General features: G+C 43.4%; 1 protein-coding gene across 1 annotated transcript; it reads right to left on the reverse strand.

Annotated features, from left to right (window-relative positions):
• Positions 1-11,856: 11,856 nt before the first annotated feature.
• Positions 11,857-14,169, reverse strand: egr2a (early growth response 2a). Its single transcript, XM_039783052.1, has 2 exons — positions 13,980-14,169; positions 11,857-13,222 (listed from the first exon to the last, which is right to left on the reverse strand). The coding sequence occupies exons 1-2, from the start codon at positions 14,128-14,130 to the stop codon at positions 12,162-12,164; spliced, it is 1,212 nt and encodes a 403-aa protein (XP_039638986.1). The 5' UTR covers positions 14,131-14,169; the 3' UTR covers positions 11,857-12,161.
• Positions 14,170-14,934: the final 765 nt, after the last annotated feature.

A 14,934-nucleotide genomic window follows, 5' to 3' on the forward strand; every position in this document is an offset into this window, starting at 1 on the left:
AAAGCCAACTGCTCATGTTTTACAGCAGTTAATTTATATCATTCATCATTATGATAAGATATTTGAGGGTGCTAAATTACACCTACCGACAGCTGTAACGAGAGAAAGAGAAAGGTTGTGATGTTTGCCTCTGAACGCCTCGTGTGTCTCCTAAAATGTTGGTTTATCTGATGGATTTAGTTCAACTAAAAGTGATATTTTGTAAACCGATATCGGAGCATCGATCAGCGATCAGCTGAAGGGTTTAAAAACTACCTAAGCACCAAAAATAGGAGCCCTGAATGATGCGAGCAGCGGGCTAAAATAAGACCCTAGGAGTTATTTTTTTTTGCACGAGAGACGCCAAGAAATGACGAAGTTGATGATGTGCTGGCCCAGGGTGCCGATGCTGCGTTCAAGGAATGTCCGGAAGTCTCAGTTCGGCTGCTTGCATCTCGGTCGGCGCGTCAAGTTTTGGAAACTTGAGGAAGACTTCTGAACCGTTTTACTTCAAGCGTGACACAGCAGTACTTTTTAAATAACCTTTTTAAATACACAACATGTCAGCTTTCTGTATCGCATGAAGAACTCACTGCTGGTTTAAAAACTACACTCTAAGAAATCAATCTGTAACCGAACAGAGAAAGGTGCTGGCAGCTCATTACACGGACTTTGCCCCTTAATTGCAAAACCACATTTGTGTGTGTAGCTGCAGTTAATAACACAGAACATCTTGTGTTTGGCCGATTTTATATAAAACTCTCTCATACGAAGCTGCTCAGATAGTAAAAAGCAGCAAAAACCCAAAATGTGGAGAAAAATAAAGAAGCCCCAAACCTCAGAAAAAGCGACAACTTGGAACTACTTATTAATCTCCCAAAATGAACTTCTGTGGCAGAAAAAAGTTGTCGAAGCACAAATATAAGCATGTCGAAATGAAAACGACAATACAACATGTGAATCGCGTTCTACGAAAACTGTTCCTGTTAAAATAGACAGACGTACAATTGTTAATACGCAGATATTTCTTAGAGTGTAATATTTATTTACTTATTTACAGTTATACCAGACTGATGTCATGAAAAATCAACTTATCAACCGAACGAGCCGCCTGACTGAAATTTTGTAGTTCACAAAAACGTCTTAAAACTACATCAATGATTCCCAGTGGCTTAGCTCTGGTTGGCCGATACACCGGGGGAAGGAGCCCTGTAATTGTGGGTGTTTATAATCCACTTTTTTGGGGGGATTTCCAGACTTCTGATTGCATCTTGAATGCAGCATTAAAAACCGCGTCGCTGAGTCGTCTCTGTGGAAGTTGCCCGAGACCAAAGAGGGACTCGCGTCTTTATATTTAGTTATTTTTTTTGTGTTTTTTTTATTTTATTTTTAACCGTCTTCCTGCTTCAGGCTTCGTGGCGCTTTTGTTCCGGTCGGAGATCAAGAACCGGCGTCCGCGTGAATCTCCACGTCTCGCTTTGAAGGCTGCACAAAATATCTAAAACTGCAGGTTGGTTCTCATGCTGCGTTCAGGGCCCTACAGACCGTAGACTGGGAAGAGTTTGGTCTTCAGGACCGTTTGAGATCGTGTGTGTGTGTGTGTGTGTGTGTGTGTGTGTGTGTGTGTGTGTGTGTGTGTGTGTGTGTGTGTGTGTACACACAGTAGGTTGTTGCTAATAATTGCTGGTTGATATGTGCTGCAATTATGCAGACTAGTGCAGAGCCCGTTTGTGGTCCAAAAACCGGGAGTCCAGTATACTTGTGGGATCCGGACAGCTTTGTGGGGCCAAAATGCTGGAGCCCACAAGGTTAAAGGGCTGTTTGAGGGTTAAGACTTGGTTTTAGGATTAGGGATAGAATTAGGTTAGGGTTAAGGTTAGGGTAAGGGTTAAGGTCAGGCATTTAGTTGTGATGGTTAAGGTTAGGGTAAGGGTTAAGGTCAGGCATTTAGTTGTGATGGTTAAGGTTAGGGTAAGGGTTAAGGTCAGGCATTTAGTTGTGATGGTTAAGGTTAGGGTAAGGGTTAAGGTTAGGGTAAGGGTTAAGGTTAGGCATTTAGTTGTGATGGTTAAGGTTAGGGTAAGGGGCTAGGGAATGCATTATGTCAATGACATGTCCCCACTGTGTGTGTGTGTGTGTGTGTGTGTGTGTGTGTGTGTGTGTGTGTGTGTGTGTGTGTGTGTGTGTGGTCTTTCTGACCACGGTGGGACATCTGGAGCAGGAGAAGTTAACCCTCTCCTTGATCTCATGACGTTTTATGGAGAAGGAGAACCAGGAAATGCAACGCCACCGAGCCACGGCCAGAGCAACGTGCGTCGCCGCTACGTGTAGTTAAAGTTTTCGGGAGGTGCGCGTCAGGCCAAGGCGTGGGGGCTGCCGTCGATTCTACGCAGAACGGCCTGTAAGTCACTAAAATAAGCTTCTGTTCAGAGCGAGGTCTTTCACTAAAGGTCTGAGAAAAGGTCGAATGAATCCGAAATGAAAAGTGAATTTGAGGCTGTGGTTATAATGTAGATAGATCAGCGGAGACGTGATGCTAAACGAGTTAATTCGCTGCTTCAAATTTAGCGATTTCAGTACGTGACGATATGGTTCAATGTTGGGAGCTTTCATTCAAATATCTGTGTAGGCGCAATTTAAAAATAAATAATAATAATTATGCTTATTCTGACACTAGCGGTGGCATTAAAACACTGCACTCGTAGTCTGATATGTTTTGGAGGAACCCGCTTGAAACGGATCATTTAAATTCGGAAAAGAAAGTTGTTGGGAGTTATTAAGGAGATACAATATAAGGTAATACAGTGTCGATAATGTTGCATCACTGGGACACAGGAAGCTGGCTGAATCATGAGTCCAGACTGTGATGGTGTGTTCAATGACCAGTGACCGTCTCGATGTGTTTTACCTGTAATGAAGGTGTTTCTGTCAGGTCATATAAAATGTGCTGTTTATTTTTGCCTGAACTCTTTTATTTGCTTCAGAATGCCGTGCGCTGGGCGCCCGGTTAGCTCAGCTGGTAGAGCGGGTGCATCTATCTATCTATCTATCTATCTATCTATCTATCTATCTATCTATCTATCTGTCTGTCTGTCTGTCTGTCTGTCTATCTATCTATCTGTCTGTCTGTCTGTCTGTCTGTCTGTCTGTCTATCTATCGGTCTATCTATCTATCTATCGGTCTATCTATCTATCTATCGGTCTATCTATCTGTCTATCGGTCTATCTATCTATCTATCTATCTATCTATGTATCTATCTATCTATCTATCTATCTATCTATCTATGTATCTATCTATCTATGTATCTATCTATCTATCTATCTATCTATCTCAGGTTAGACTCTGACGTGCGGCCCTTTGCTGCGTCATTCTCTCTCTCTCTCTCTCTCTCTCTCTCTCTCCCCTTTCATGTCTTCAGCTGTCCTATCAAAATAAAGGCTGAAAATGGCCAAAAAATAATCTTTAAAAAAAAGAATGCCATGCGCTGTGATTAGAAGAAGAAAAATGTTTGATGCCTTCACAATTTAAAATACAATTTCTCAACATTTTGCTTTTCTGGCGTTTTTGTCACTTTTTTCCTATTGTTTTTCTCACTATTTCCAAAGTTTTGTCGATTTTTATTTTTTATTTTTTTTTTGTTTTTTTTTTTTTTTTTTTTTAGGCTTTTAACCCTCGTGTTGTCTTCACGTCGACCAGAAAAACTTTCTGTTTTTCTGGGTGAAAATTTAAAATACAAATTTTGTTTTTTTTTTCTCAACGTTTTGGTCGTCTTTTCCTGACTGTTTTTAATCACTTTTCTCTTCGTTTTTTTGAAGCCTTTCTGGCGTTTTTGTCACTTTTTTCCAATTGTTTTTCTCACTATTTCCAAAGTTTTTTTGATTTTTATTTATTTTATTTTTTTCTGCGCTTTTTTACATTTTTATTTTTATTATTATTTTTTTTTTACGACATCTTTGTCATTTTTTAACGTTCTTTTATCTCTTTTTATTTATTTTTTCAAGTGCTATAAAATTGTAAAAAAAACTGAACTGATCATTTATTTTACTTGTATAGAGCGTTGTAGGGAACCATCCAAGTAAAAAAAAAAAAAAAAACATTTAAAATTTTTGGTTGAAGAAAACCCAAATTTCTGATATACTGTAGAAGCTTTTTGACAAATGGGTCAAATTTGGAGGTGGGGGGAGACAAAAAGCCACGCTCAAGTTGGACAGTTTCCAGCTGTTTCCAGCAGCCCTAAGTCAAAGAAACACTCACATCCTGTTAGGCCTGATTTAATAAAATGTTATCAGACCCATATATCAGCTGGTACACAGTCTCCAGTTGGTTATATTAAGATATAATAATATTAAAATGCTCTACATGTGATCTGCTGCTGATGTTAATAAGCAGACCGTAGATGATCTGTAAAAAGATTTTGTCTCTCTGACTTCTAAACATCACCATCAGCCACACAACACGTGTTCTGTACACCAGTGTTTCTCAAATGGGGGTACGTGTCCCCCTAGGGGTACTCTGGAGGACTGTAGGGGGTATGTGTCCCCCTAGGGGTACTCTGGAGGACTGTAGGAGGTACGTGTCCCCCTAGGGGTACTCTGGAGGACTGCAGGGGGTACGTGTCCCCCTAGAGGTACTCTGGAGGACTGCAGGGGGTATGTGTCCCCCTAGGGGTACTCTGGAGGACTGCAGGGGGTATGTGTACCCCTAGGGGTACTCTGGAGGACTGCAGGGGGTATGTGACATTTTTTGCAAAATGTTTTTCAGTTCCAAGGCTGCAGTTACTTCTAGTGTCTTTTTTTCTTTTTCAAGTTTGTCGCATTTTTTGAATTTTTTTGTTGCTGTTTTTGAATGTTTTGTCGTTTTGTTTTGACCTATTCTTACATTTCTTCCTTACTTTTTTCTACTGTCTTGTTTTTGTCACTTTGTTTGTCGCTTTTTGGAATTTTTTTGTCACTTTTGTCGCCCTAGTGTTGCCCTCCTTTCTACTGTGTTTTTTCAAAGTTTTTATTACTTTTTTGAAGTTTGTTTCCCTTTTATCGAAGTATTTGTTACTATTTTCGACCTTTATTCTTGCCTTCCTTCCTTGTCTTCTTTCTAAAGTTGTTGTCTCCTTTTTCCATCAACATCTAAATGTTTTCCAGGTCCAAGGCTGTATTCTTCCTCTTTTATGGACACTTTTTTTTTTTTTACCAAAATGTATTTGCGCTGGTTAGGGGGTACCTGGCTTAAAAACACTGTTCAAAGGGGAACATTATTGAAAATAGCTTGAGAACCACTGGTCTACACAATAAGCCTTTAAATCAGACAAATAGCAGTTAAAATCCCTCCGATTCAAAATTAATAAAAAGTTTATATAAAACGTCATCATGTTGATTCGGTTCTGAACCAATCAGCTGTTAGATCAGCTGAGAGGCAGGCGTTTCCCATCATGCCCTGGGTCCGCCTGGGTCTCAAACCTGCGGCCGCCTTGATCTCGTGAGGTCATCGTTGCCCACGTGTGCGTGACGTCAGAGCCAGTCGGGATCAAGACAGACACAAATCTACCCAGCATGCATTGGGCGGCGATCGCCGGGGATTTAGGTGGCAGCAGTAAAAAATTTGTCCTAAACATTTGTTGCGTTCTGGTTTCAGAGAGATGAAGAAAGTCGGAGAACAGGATGCAAAAACAGGACATAAAAAATCACGTAAAAAACTCAAAAAAGCTTTAGCAAAAAACATAACTTTACAAAAAAAGGTTAAAAAATAAAAAGCCCACCAAAAAGCACCAGAAAAAAGTGAAAAACAAAATATCGGAAAAAGGCAAAAGATCTTGAAAAAAGTTAAAAAGGTAATATTTAAAAACACAACTATTCATAAAACAAAAAAGCTTTTAAGCTTGCTTTACATAAAACTAAATAAAACGTTATATTTTCGAGCTCTGAGAACTTCCTAAGCATGTTGGTGAAGAAAGCTCTGTGCAGTTGAATATCTGCATCTTTGGAAGATGTTTTTAGGTGTCTAAATTACACCATGGGTCCTATCTCGCACCCAGCGCAGCGCGAAGCCAGACGCAAGTGTCTTTGCTAGTTTAAGACCGACCCAGTTGTCAGTTTCCCGTCCAGCGCCCACGTCGTTTAAATAGCAAATGCACCTGAGCCCACCTGTGATCCATGGTCTTACAGGGAGGTGTGTTCAGGTGCATTCTGGGCGTGCTGGTCTTACAGGGAGGTGTGTTCAGGTGCATTCTGGGCGTGCTGGTCTTACAGGGAGGTGTGTTCAGGTGCATTCTGGGTGTGCTGGTCTTACAGGGAGGTGTGTTCAGGTGCATTCTGGGCGTGCTGGTCTTACAGGGAGGTGTGTTCAGGTGCATTCTGGGTGTGCTGGTCTTACAGGGAGGTGTGTTCAGGTGCATTCTGGGCGTGCTGGTCTTACAGGGAGGTGTGTTCAGGTGCATTCTGGGTGTGCTGGTCTTACAGGGAGGTGTGTTCAGGTGCATTCTGGGCGTGCTAGTCTTACAGGGAGGTGTGTTCAGGTGCATTCTGGGCGTGCTGGTCTTACAGGGAGGTGTGTTCAGGTGCATTCTGGGCGTGCTGGTCTTACAGGGAGGTGTGTTCAGGTGCATTCTGGGCGTGCTGGTCTTACAGGGAGGTGTGTTCAGGTGCATTCTGGGCGTGCTGGTCTTACGGGGAGGTGTGTTCAGGTGCATTCTGTTTTTTTTCTTGGCGTGCTGGTCTTACAGGGAGGTGTGTTCAGGTGCATTCAGGGAGTGCTAGTCTTACAGGGAGGTGTGTTCAGGTGCATTCTGGGCGTGCTGGTCTTACAGGGAGGTGTGTTCAGGTGCATTCTGGGCGTGCTGGTCTTACAGGGAGGTGTGTTCAGGTGCATTCTGGGAGTATTTTACGATCTTGAGGCAGCGGGAAGTGATCGCACCATTGACCAACAAAAACCTGGTCTAAAGTCAATAACGCAGCATTTCATTGTTATTTTAACAGAGCATTAGTAAAATGCTCCTATAGGCTCGTGCACAGCAGCACGCACACTATGCTTGTTACACACACACACACACACACACACACACACACACACACACACACACAACATGCAGAAGATTACAAATAAAAATATTAGGGTGCAAATCCTCCATCATAACAGCAATGCTCCAAGGTCCAAACGCGCCTGGCTTTTAAAGGGAATGGGAGATGATCTCTGATTGGTTGATGAATGGGAGATGATCTCTGATTGGTTGATTGCATGTTACGCCCAAAACACACCTCTGATTAATGAAGACACTAAGTACAACCCTTTAGAACCAGGCGCCCGGCACACAGACACTTTTTTTACCTCCGTCAAACTAACAAAAGTGGCTCTGGACACGCCCTAAACACACCTGCACGCCAGGCGCTGCACGCCAGGCGCTCAGATCGTTAAAATAGGGCCCGTAGTTGCTGCCCCCGTCCACAGCAGGACGGTGCATATCTCCACAGTGGCCGAACAGTGAGGATGTTCCCAAAATGTTGCGAATAGTTTAGCCTTCTGCTAACTGGAGCTGTGAGCCTTTGGCTACGGTTAGCAGAAGGCTAAAACTATTAGCAACATTTCCTTTCCATGTGTGAAACGCTTTGCCGATATTGACACGTTTTATTGTCCGACTCTATTTCAGACTATTTTTTTTTTTACATTTATTTTAACACAACATTTCAGACTCTTTGAAAAGTCCATCTTTTTTTGGGGGTTGAAAAGTTGGAGTTGGATCTTTTCCTGTAGGATTTTCTGCCATTAAATCAGGCTTTCACCATCTGCAGAGACGTGCACCTGGTATTTGTAGAGCAACCAATAGGATCTCTCTCTCTCTCTCTCTCTCTCTCTCTCTCTCTCTCTCTCTCTGTCTCTGTCTCTCTCTCTCTCTCTCTCTCTCTCTCTCTCTCTCTCTCTTTGAAATGACCTGTGATTGGCCAAAGTCTCCTAGATGATCTAAAGCCTGAAAACAGAGACGAGAGAAAATGACTACTAAAAACTAAATGATTGTTATGGATGTTTACCCAACAACAAGCCCCCCCTCCCCCCCCCAGCTTTAATATAAGCCCAAATAAAGGTCAGCATCAGCAGGAGGACTCAACGGATCGACAAGTCAACGTTTATTTACATCGACAAGAAGCTTCAGTCCAGCAGAATAAGTTTTAAAAGTTTTAGTGCTCGACTTTTTTTGCATAAAAAATGATAAAACACAGAAACGCAAAATTAATTTGTCCAGTTTCTCTCTCTCTCTCTCTTTCTGACTGTCTCTCTCTCTCTGTTTCCCTCTGTCTCTCCCTCTCTGTCTGTCTCTCTCTAGCTTGCTCTGACAGTCTTTCTCTATCTGTTTCAGTCTCTCGCTGTCTCTGTCTCTCTCTCTCTCTCTGTCTGTCTCTCTATCTGTCTCACTCTCTGTCTCTCTCATTCATCAGGGACAAATGCTGGTTGTATCAACAGGTCTGTGCATCCAGAAGTAAGAGAAACAGATTATCGGGCTCCGACCCTTCAGAAAATCCCAACATGTTGTCGTGTAATCAGCCAACGTCACCTCTTCATCACGTCAACACAAGCAGCGCGTTCTTATGAACGGTTCGTACGATATCGTACGAAAAGTTATGCACACTGAAACCTATATCATACGGAAACTATACGACTCTACGTGCCACTGTACCTACTCTGCTGTAGCGTTCCTTTTTATTACTGTTCAACTTCTTTTATTATTGTATTTTACATTCTATTTTTAACTTGATTAATACATACTGTGTGCAATATGGTTTATACTTATATTCTTTTTATCCTTCTTATATTTAGAGAATGTGTGACATCACATGCACCAACAACACCATGACAAATGCCTTGTATGTGTAAAAAACGTGCTTGGGAAAAAAGCCCTTTCTGATTCTGACACACACACACACACACACACACACACATATGCGGAGCAGAGCTCTGTAGCGGCTACACACATCTGACTGCTGCTGATTCAATGAGCTGTGACGGAGCTCCGTAGCCGATGTCACGTGACCAGCCAGCGCTCTTGTACTTTTCGTATGATATCGTACGTTTCCGTGTGCGTAACTTTCCGTGTGCTGTTATCCGAACCCGTTAAGAAGAATGCATTGCTGACGGTCCCCTTTTCTCTGCTAAATGTGACCGTAAAGACCGCGAAACTCAACTGTCACGTGACCGGCCGTCGGTCGCCTGATTTCGTACGATGCCGCACGAACCCGTTCATGAGCGAATGCGTTGAAAACTTTGCTAAACATCTTTTACCTTGAATATCTTTGCAGCTGTGTTGACCCCCGCTGACGTAGAGGATGTGGAGACTCCTAACTCATCACTAAATTAAACTTTAGACCTACAATCAGAGATGGGATCAATCCTAAATTACATTTTCCTCACCACAAAACCAAAACGCTGAAGAGAAAATGTGGAATTGTATCTCTTTGTGTGTTTTGAAGGTCCAGATCCCCCCCCCCCCTCCTAATTCCACAGTGACTTATTGTATCAACAGGTTTTTATTTAGCTGTATTTAACTGCAGTTGAAACCACCCACAGCGTCCCGTATCGCTCAGCGGTCCTGCAGGATTTTGGTCTCGTCTGCAGCCTGACCTGTAGTTGAATCCCTGAGAATACGGAGCAGTGCCAGTCGACACGATGCCTTGCCACAGAGCACTGGAGCACCCCGTAGCAGCAGGACCGGCCCTAGACTTTTGGGGGCCCTAAGCAGGATTTGGTTGGGGACTCTCCACATTGTAACATGTTGCCGCTGCACTAAAACAACTTGTGTATTGTAAATATTAGTTTAAGCACTCATAATGTACAAATAAGCGTTTAAAGACTAACGTGAGACCTATTAGCAGCAACACTATCTTTAAATAGACCGGCTCTGTTATGAGCTCTATTGTGGGACATTTCAAGCGCTCTTGGGGCCCTCTGGTAGCCACGGGGCCCTAAGCAGCCGCTTAGTTCACTTATGGGTTGGGCCGGCTCTGCGTAGCAGCTGCGTTTTAAAGAGGGCTGCAACTAACCACTACTTCCACGGGATTAGTGGTCTCTAAATTGTCAGAAAACCATTTTTAATTGCATTTTTTTTACTAAATATATTAGGTCCATATGTGTTTGTGTTATGTGGTGAATGTGAAAATGAACTGCTAGCTCCTCTGTCAGCTCTAGCCACTGAACAGAAATAAGCAGAAAAATCAGACCAATCACAGAAGCTGGTCAGTCTGACATGTTACCTGAGCTCATTACTATTCATGAGCTCGCCCAGTTGGGCTGGGTGAAGGATTACTGACAGCCAGGCTCTCACTGGCTAGCTGTTAGCCAATCAGATTCAAACCGCTTAGCTCGTTGAATATTAATGAGAACTGGCACAAATCGAGTCTTCCTGCAGGTTTTCTATACCACGCTAATGGCTTGAAACAAGGTAACCAAGGCATTTTTTCCACAAAAAAATGTTAGAGTCCATGGTAGAACTTCAGACATTACCACAAAGTCATGAAATACGTGTGGCAGGGCACCTTTAAAGAACAACACTGGCACCCTGACACCCGACACAAACGACAACCAAACTCCTTTTACATTTCATGCAATTTAACGCCAGAATGTGCAGCTTTGTTTGTGTGGATGTACTAAATTATCTTTTAGTTAAGGTGATGAATAATAAAGGCATGACCAAACACATCTTTGTGAACTCTGGGTCAGAGTCTCCCTGATTTATTTAAAAGACATGGCTTCCAAAGAGATTCCTTCCATCTTTTTGTGAAAACGTATATAAACTACAGGATAAGATTTGGGCTCTTTTGGCAGACAGACAGACTGTGGAAGGAGGTATTCAGATCCTTTACTTCAGTAAAAGTACTAATGCCACACCGTAAACATAGTCATTGAAAATGTTACTTAAAGGTCCAATGTGTGGGAATTTCTCCCATCTAGCGTTGAGATCATATATCGCAATCAACTCTCTCGCACCACGCAGTTCAAAGTACCTATTACAGCTACGGTGGCCTTCACGCTTCAAAAAGCCGGTCTCTTGCTCTTTTCAATCTCCTTTTTCTTTTTCTGGGCGAAGAAGAAGAAGACTCCTGTTCCTGAAATGAACTGGGGGATAATGAAAATTAGCACTTTTGAGCTAACTCGGGAACATTTACATTGTTTCAATGTTGATTAATGTTCACTGTCCCCTTTCAAATAAAGAAATCTAATTAGGATATTGAATACGTGTGGTACCTCCATGTTTCCTTCTTCAAACTTGCCGGGGCCCGGGAAGCTACGATACCCGTTAGCAGCGAAAACATGAAAGGTGGAGCAGTACGTCCTGTGTGTCCCTTACAGGCTAACGTATTTCAAGATGGAGCATGAATATGGAGCGTCTACCCCAGTTCATGCAAATGCAAATGTAACATTTTAAGCCAAAAGGAATACTTGGAATTGATGGTGGAGGTAAATATTCATGAAAAAGGACAAGTTGGTGAACGGGCAACACAGATTTTGATAATGAACTCAACACGTTACACACTGGACCTTTAAGTAAAAGTGTGTAAGTCTCATCAGGAAAATGTAGTTAAAGTAATAAAAGTAAAGAAGAATCCTCCCATTGTAGAAAGAGTAAAGAATCCAACCAGTTGTGTGTTTAATGGTCTCATCATCTCAGCGTGACTTGTAGTCCGTTATATTGTCGGCTAGTTTACTTTAGAATCAAACATCAGATTTGATAAACTACATGTGTTCTGTGTGCAGGAATCTTAAAGTGTAAAGTAACTAGTAACTAAAGTAACTAGTAACTAAAGCTGTAACAGGTGAATGTAGTGGAGTAAAAAGTACAATATTTCTCTCTGAAATGTAGTGGAGAAGAAGTAGAAAGTACCGGCATAAATGTACTTAGTTACATGTACTTAGTTACATTCCACCACTACTACTTTTTTATTCTCCCTGATTTCTTTTTAAAGATATGGCTTCCAATATCCTTCCATCTTTTAATGAAAATAAACTACAGGATAAGATTTTGGCAGACAGACAGACTGTGGCAGGAGCAGCGGTGGAAGAAGTATTCAGATCCTTTACTTCAGTAAAAGTACTAATACCACACTGTAAACTTAGTTACACTCCACCACTGTGGCTGGAGCTGATCCGTGTTCGGATTCAGAAAGTTTACGTTCAGCAGCATCGGGGGGCATGCGCAGTGGGGACGTTAGGACGCGGAGGACCTTTTCTCTTTCTGCCGGAGGTGGATCTTCATGTGCCTCCTCCTCTCGTCGCTCCGGGCGAACTTCCTCCCGCACTGCTCGCAGGAGAACGGCTTCTCCCCGGTGTGCGTGCGGATGTGCGTGGTGAGGTGGTCGCTGCGGCTGAAGTTCCTCATGCAGATGCGGCACTGGAACGGTTTGTGCCCGGTGTGGATGCGCAGGTGCCGGCTCAGCTCGTCCGACCGGGAGAACCTGCGGTCGCAGCCCTCGGCCGGGCACGGGTACGGCCTCTGGTGCACGGGCGTCTTGCTCGGCCGGTTCGGGTACTTCCTCGGCCTCAGGATGGGCCTGAGAGGGAGGCTCTGGTGGCTGGGGAAAGTCGCAGACATGGGGCCGTCCGCGGCGGACGAGGGCGCGCCGAGCGTAAAGTTCCTGATGGTGTTGAGAGGAGTGAGAGGCGGAGGCACACGGAGGGAGTCCAGCGGGTACGGGAGGGATTTCCTCTCCGGGATTAAAGCCGCGTGGATGTCTCTCTGGCAGCTCTGCTGGTAGAAGCCCCCGTACTCGGGCATGATGGAGAGCAGCGCGGCGCCGTCTACGGTCGGTTTGGGCGCCGGGTTGTAGGATGGCGGCGCGTGGTAGGACACTGCGCAGGTGGATGTGGCTAGATACCCCCCTGCGGATTGGTCTGGGTACATGTCCCCGCTGCAGGAGTAGGAAGGGGCCGGGTGAGTGTAAGGGTGGGGGTGGGGGTGGGGGTGAGGGGTCACGTACATGTGGCTGATGTCCGGCTGGCTGTGCGCCATGCTTCCTTCCCCCGCGTCTCCTTCTGCGTAAATATCCGGCGAGCACGATCCGGACACTGCGTCGGGCCCCGGGGTGCCAATGTCAGCCCTGATCACGTCGATGAAGTCCTCCGGTGTCCACGGTCCTCCCGCGCCTCTGGAGTCCACCGAGAACTTGCCCGTAAACGCCACGGAGTGCGTGCGTAAAGTTGCACCGTACTGCGTCAAGTCGCCGTGGAGACAGAGCTCAGCTGCGCCTCTCCCCTCGAACAGAAGATCACCTGAAAAATACCGAAAACACACCCGGTTAGAAGATCAGCTAAAGCATCATAACAAGAGCTGTAACGACTCATCGATTAGTTGTCAACTATTAAATTAATCGCCAACTGGAGTCAACTTTGAGTCATTTCTTTATGGAAAAATGTTTTTATTTTGTTGTATGGGCTTGAATATTGTAGTGTCATATTTTCTTGATTTTCGTTTGAGTGGGTGGTGATGATGAAGGGAGGGGGGTGATGTTAACTGTGTGTTTGTATTGTGTTTGTCGCCAACTATTTTGATTATCGATTTGAGTCATTTTTTAATGAAAAAAAGTAAAGAATTCTCAGATGTCAGCGTGTTAAATGTGAATATATTCTAGTGCCTTCTCTCCTCTGGGACAGTAGACTGGATATCTTTGAGTTGGGGACAAAAACAAGACGTTTGAGGACGTCATCTTGGGACTTTTGGGAAACACTGATTCTCATTTTTCACCGTTTTCTGACATTTCAGAGACCAAAAACAACTCATCCATTCATCCAGAAAAGAATCCACACATTAATCGACAACGAAAATAATCATCATCAGTCGCTGCCCTAAATATCAACCATCATTCCTCTCGTGACACGGATCTTAACATGTCCTTAAACGCAACACCTCGCCACGATTGAGTTGACTTTTCATTCAAGACATTTTGATGCAAATCCAAGTCAGATTTGTCTCTGCTTTCACCCCAAAAGCCTTTTTTTTTTAATAGGAGAAAACGCCACCGACTCTTACCGCTTTCATCCTCACCGGGGTTCCCTTCGTGCTCAACAGCCTCTTCTTTAAAAACAACCATCGCCCCCTCCGCCGCGGACACATCTTTAGGACTGTCATCCACAGTTCTGCCGAGAGACGCCGACACGTCCTCCGCTACTTGAGCAGACATTCCGGAGAATCAGGCGACTCGAGTTAAGAATTAGGAGTCAGATCTTCTCTTTCTGCCTAACTAACTGACTGTCGAGCATTTTTGTTCCGCCTCTCATCTTCTGGTAGCCTAAACAGCTCCCTGGATGCTGCAGTAATAGGCTATAAAGGGAATCTCTGGGTGTCCCGGTGCGTCATTCACCAAATATGGACTTGGGTTAAAAAAAAAAAAAACACAAGAGAAAAAAAAAGAAGAAGAGGAAACTCCGAAAACTGGTGGAGCTCACCGTGACGAAGCGTGGAAAGAAAATTAGAATTAGAGTTTATCTCAATAACGCACAAAAACCACGGGGTTGTGTCTCTCTCTCTCTCTCTCTCTATATATATATATATATATATATATATATATATATATATATATATATATATATATATATATATATATAATCTGTCTTTATCGCCACAGTGTCTCTGTGTGTGCTTATGTGTTGTTGATGCGTCCTAATGTGTGTCTATGCACTTTTTACCTTCATACACAGTTGTTATGTTTTTCTCATGCCATCAACCTGCCAGTTGTCATAATCTGGAATAGTGGTTGTGTCATTATAATTGTCTATGCCTTTATGTCTTCCTTGTTTTTATGTGTATTTGTTGTGTTGTTGTAGCGTATCTAATGTTTTAAGCCATCAACCTGCTATAGGGACTGCATATGAAAATGAGCCTGTATGGCTAAAATCTGGCACATTTACATGTTGGACTCTGTGCTCATGTTGATTAATGTGCGTTGTCCATTTTAAATAAAGAAATCTGAAATATAGAAATCTAA

This window comes from Perca fluviatilis, chromosome 19 (assembly GCF_010015445.1).
Source record: "Perca fluviatilis chromosome 19, GENO_Pfluv_1.0, whole genome shotgun sequence".
Taxonomy (NCBI): Eukaryota; Metazoa; Chordata; class Actinopteri; order Perciformes; family Percidae; genus Perca; species Perca fluviatilis.

Bases quoted from the DNA above. Each gene is read 5' to 3' on its own strand.
- egr2a (XM_039783052.1), bottom strand. From the start codon at position 14,130: ATGTCTGCTCAAGTAGCGGAGGACGTGTCGGCGTCTCTCGGCAGAACT. The intron at 13,223-13,979 runs GTAAGAGTCGGT...GGTATTTTTCAG, and splicing joins CCCCGGTGAGGATGAAAGCG to GTGATCTTCTGTTCGAGGGG.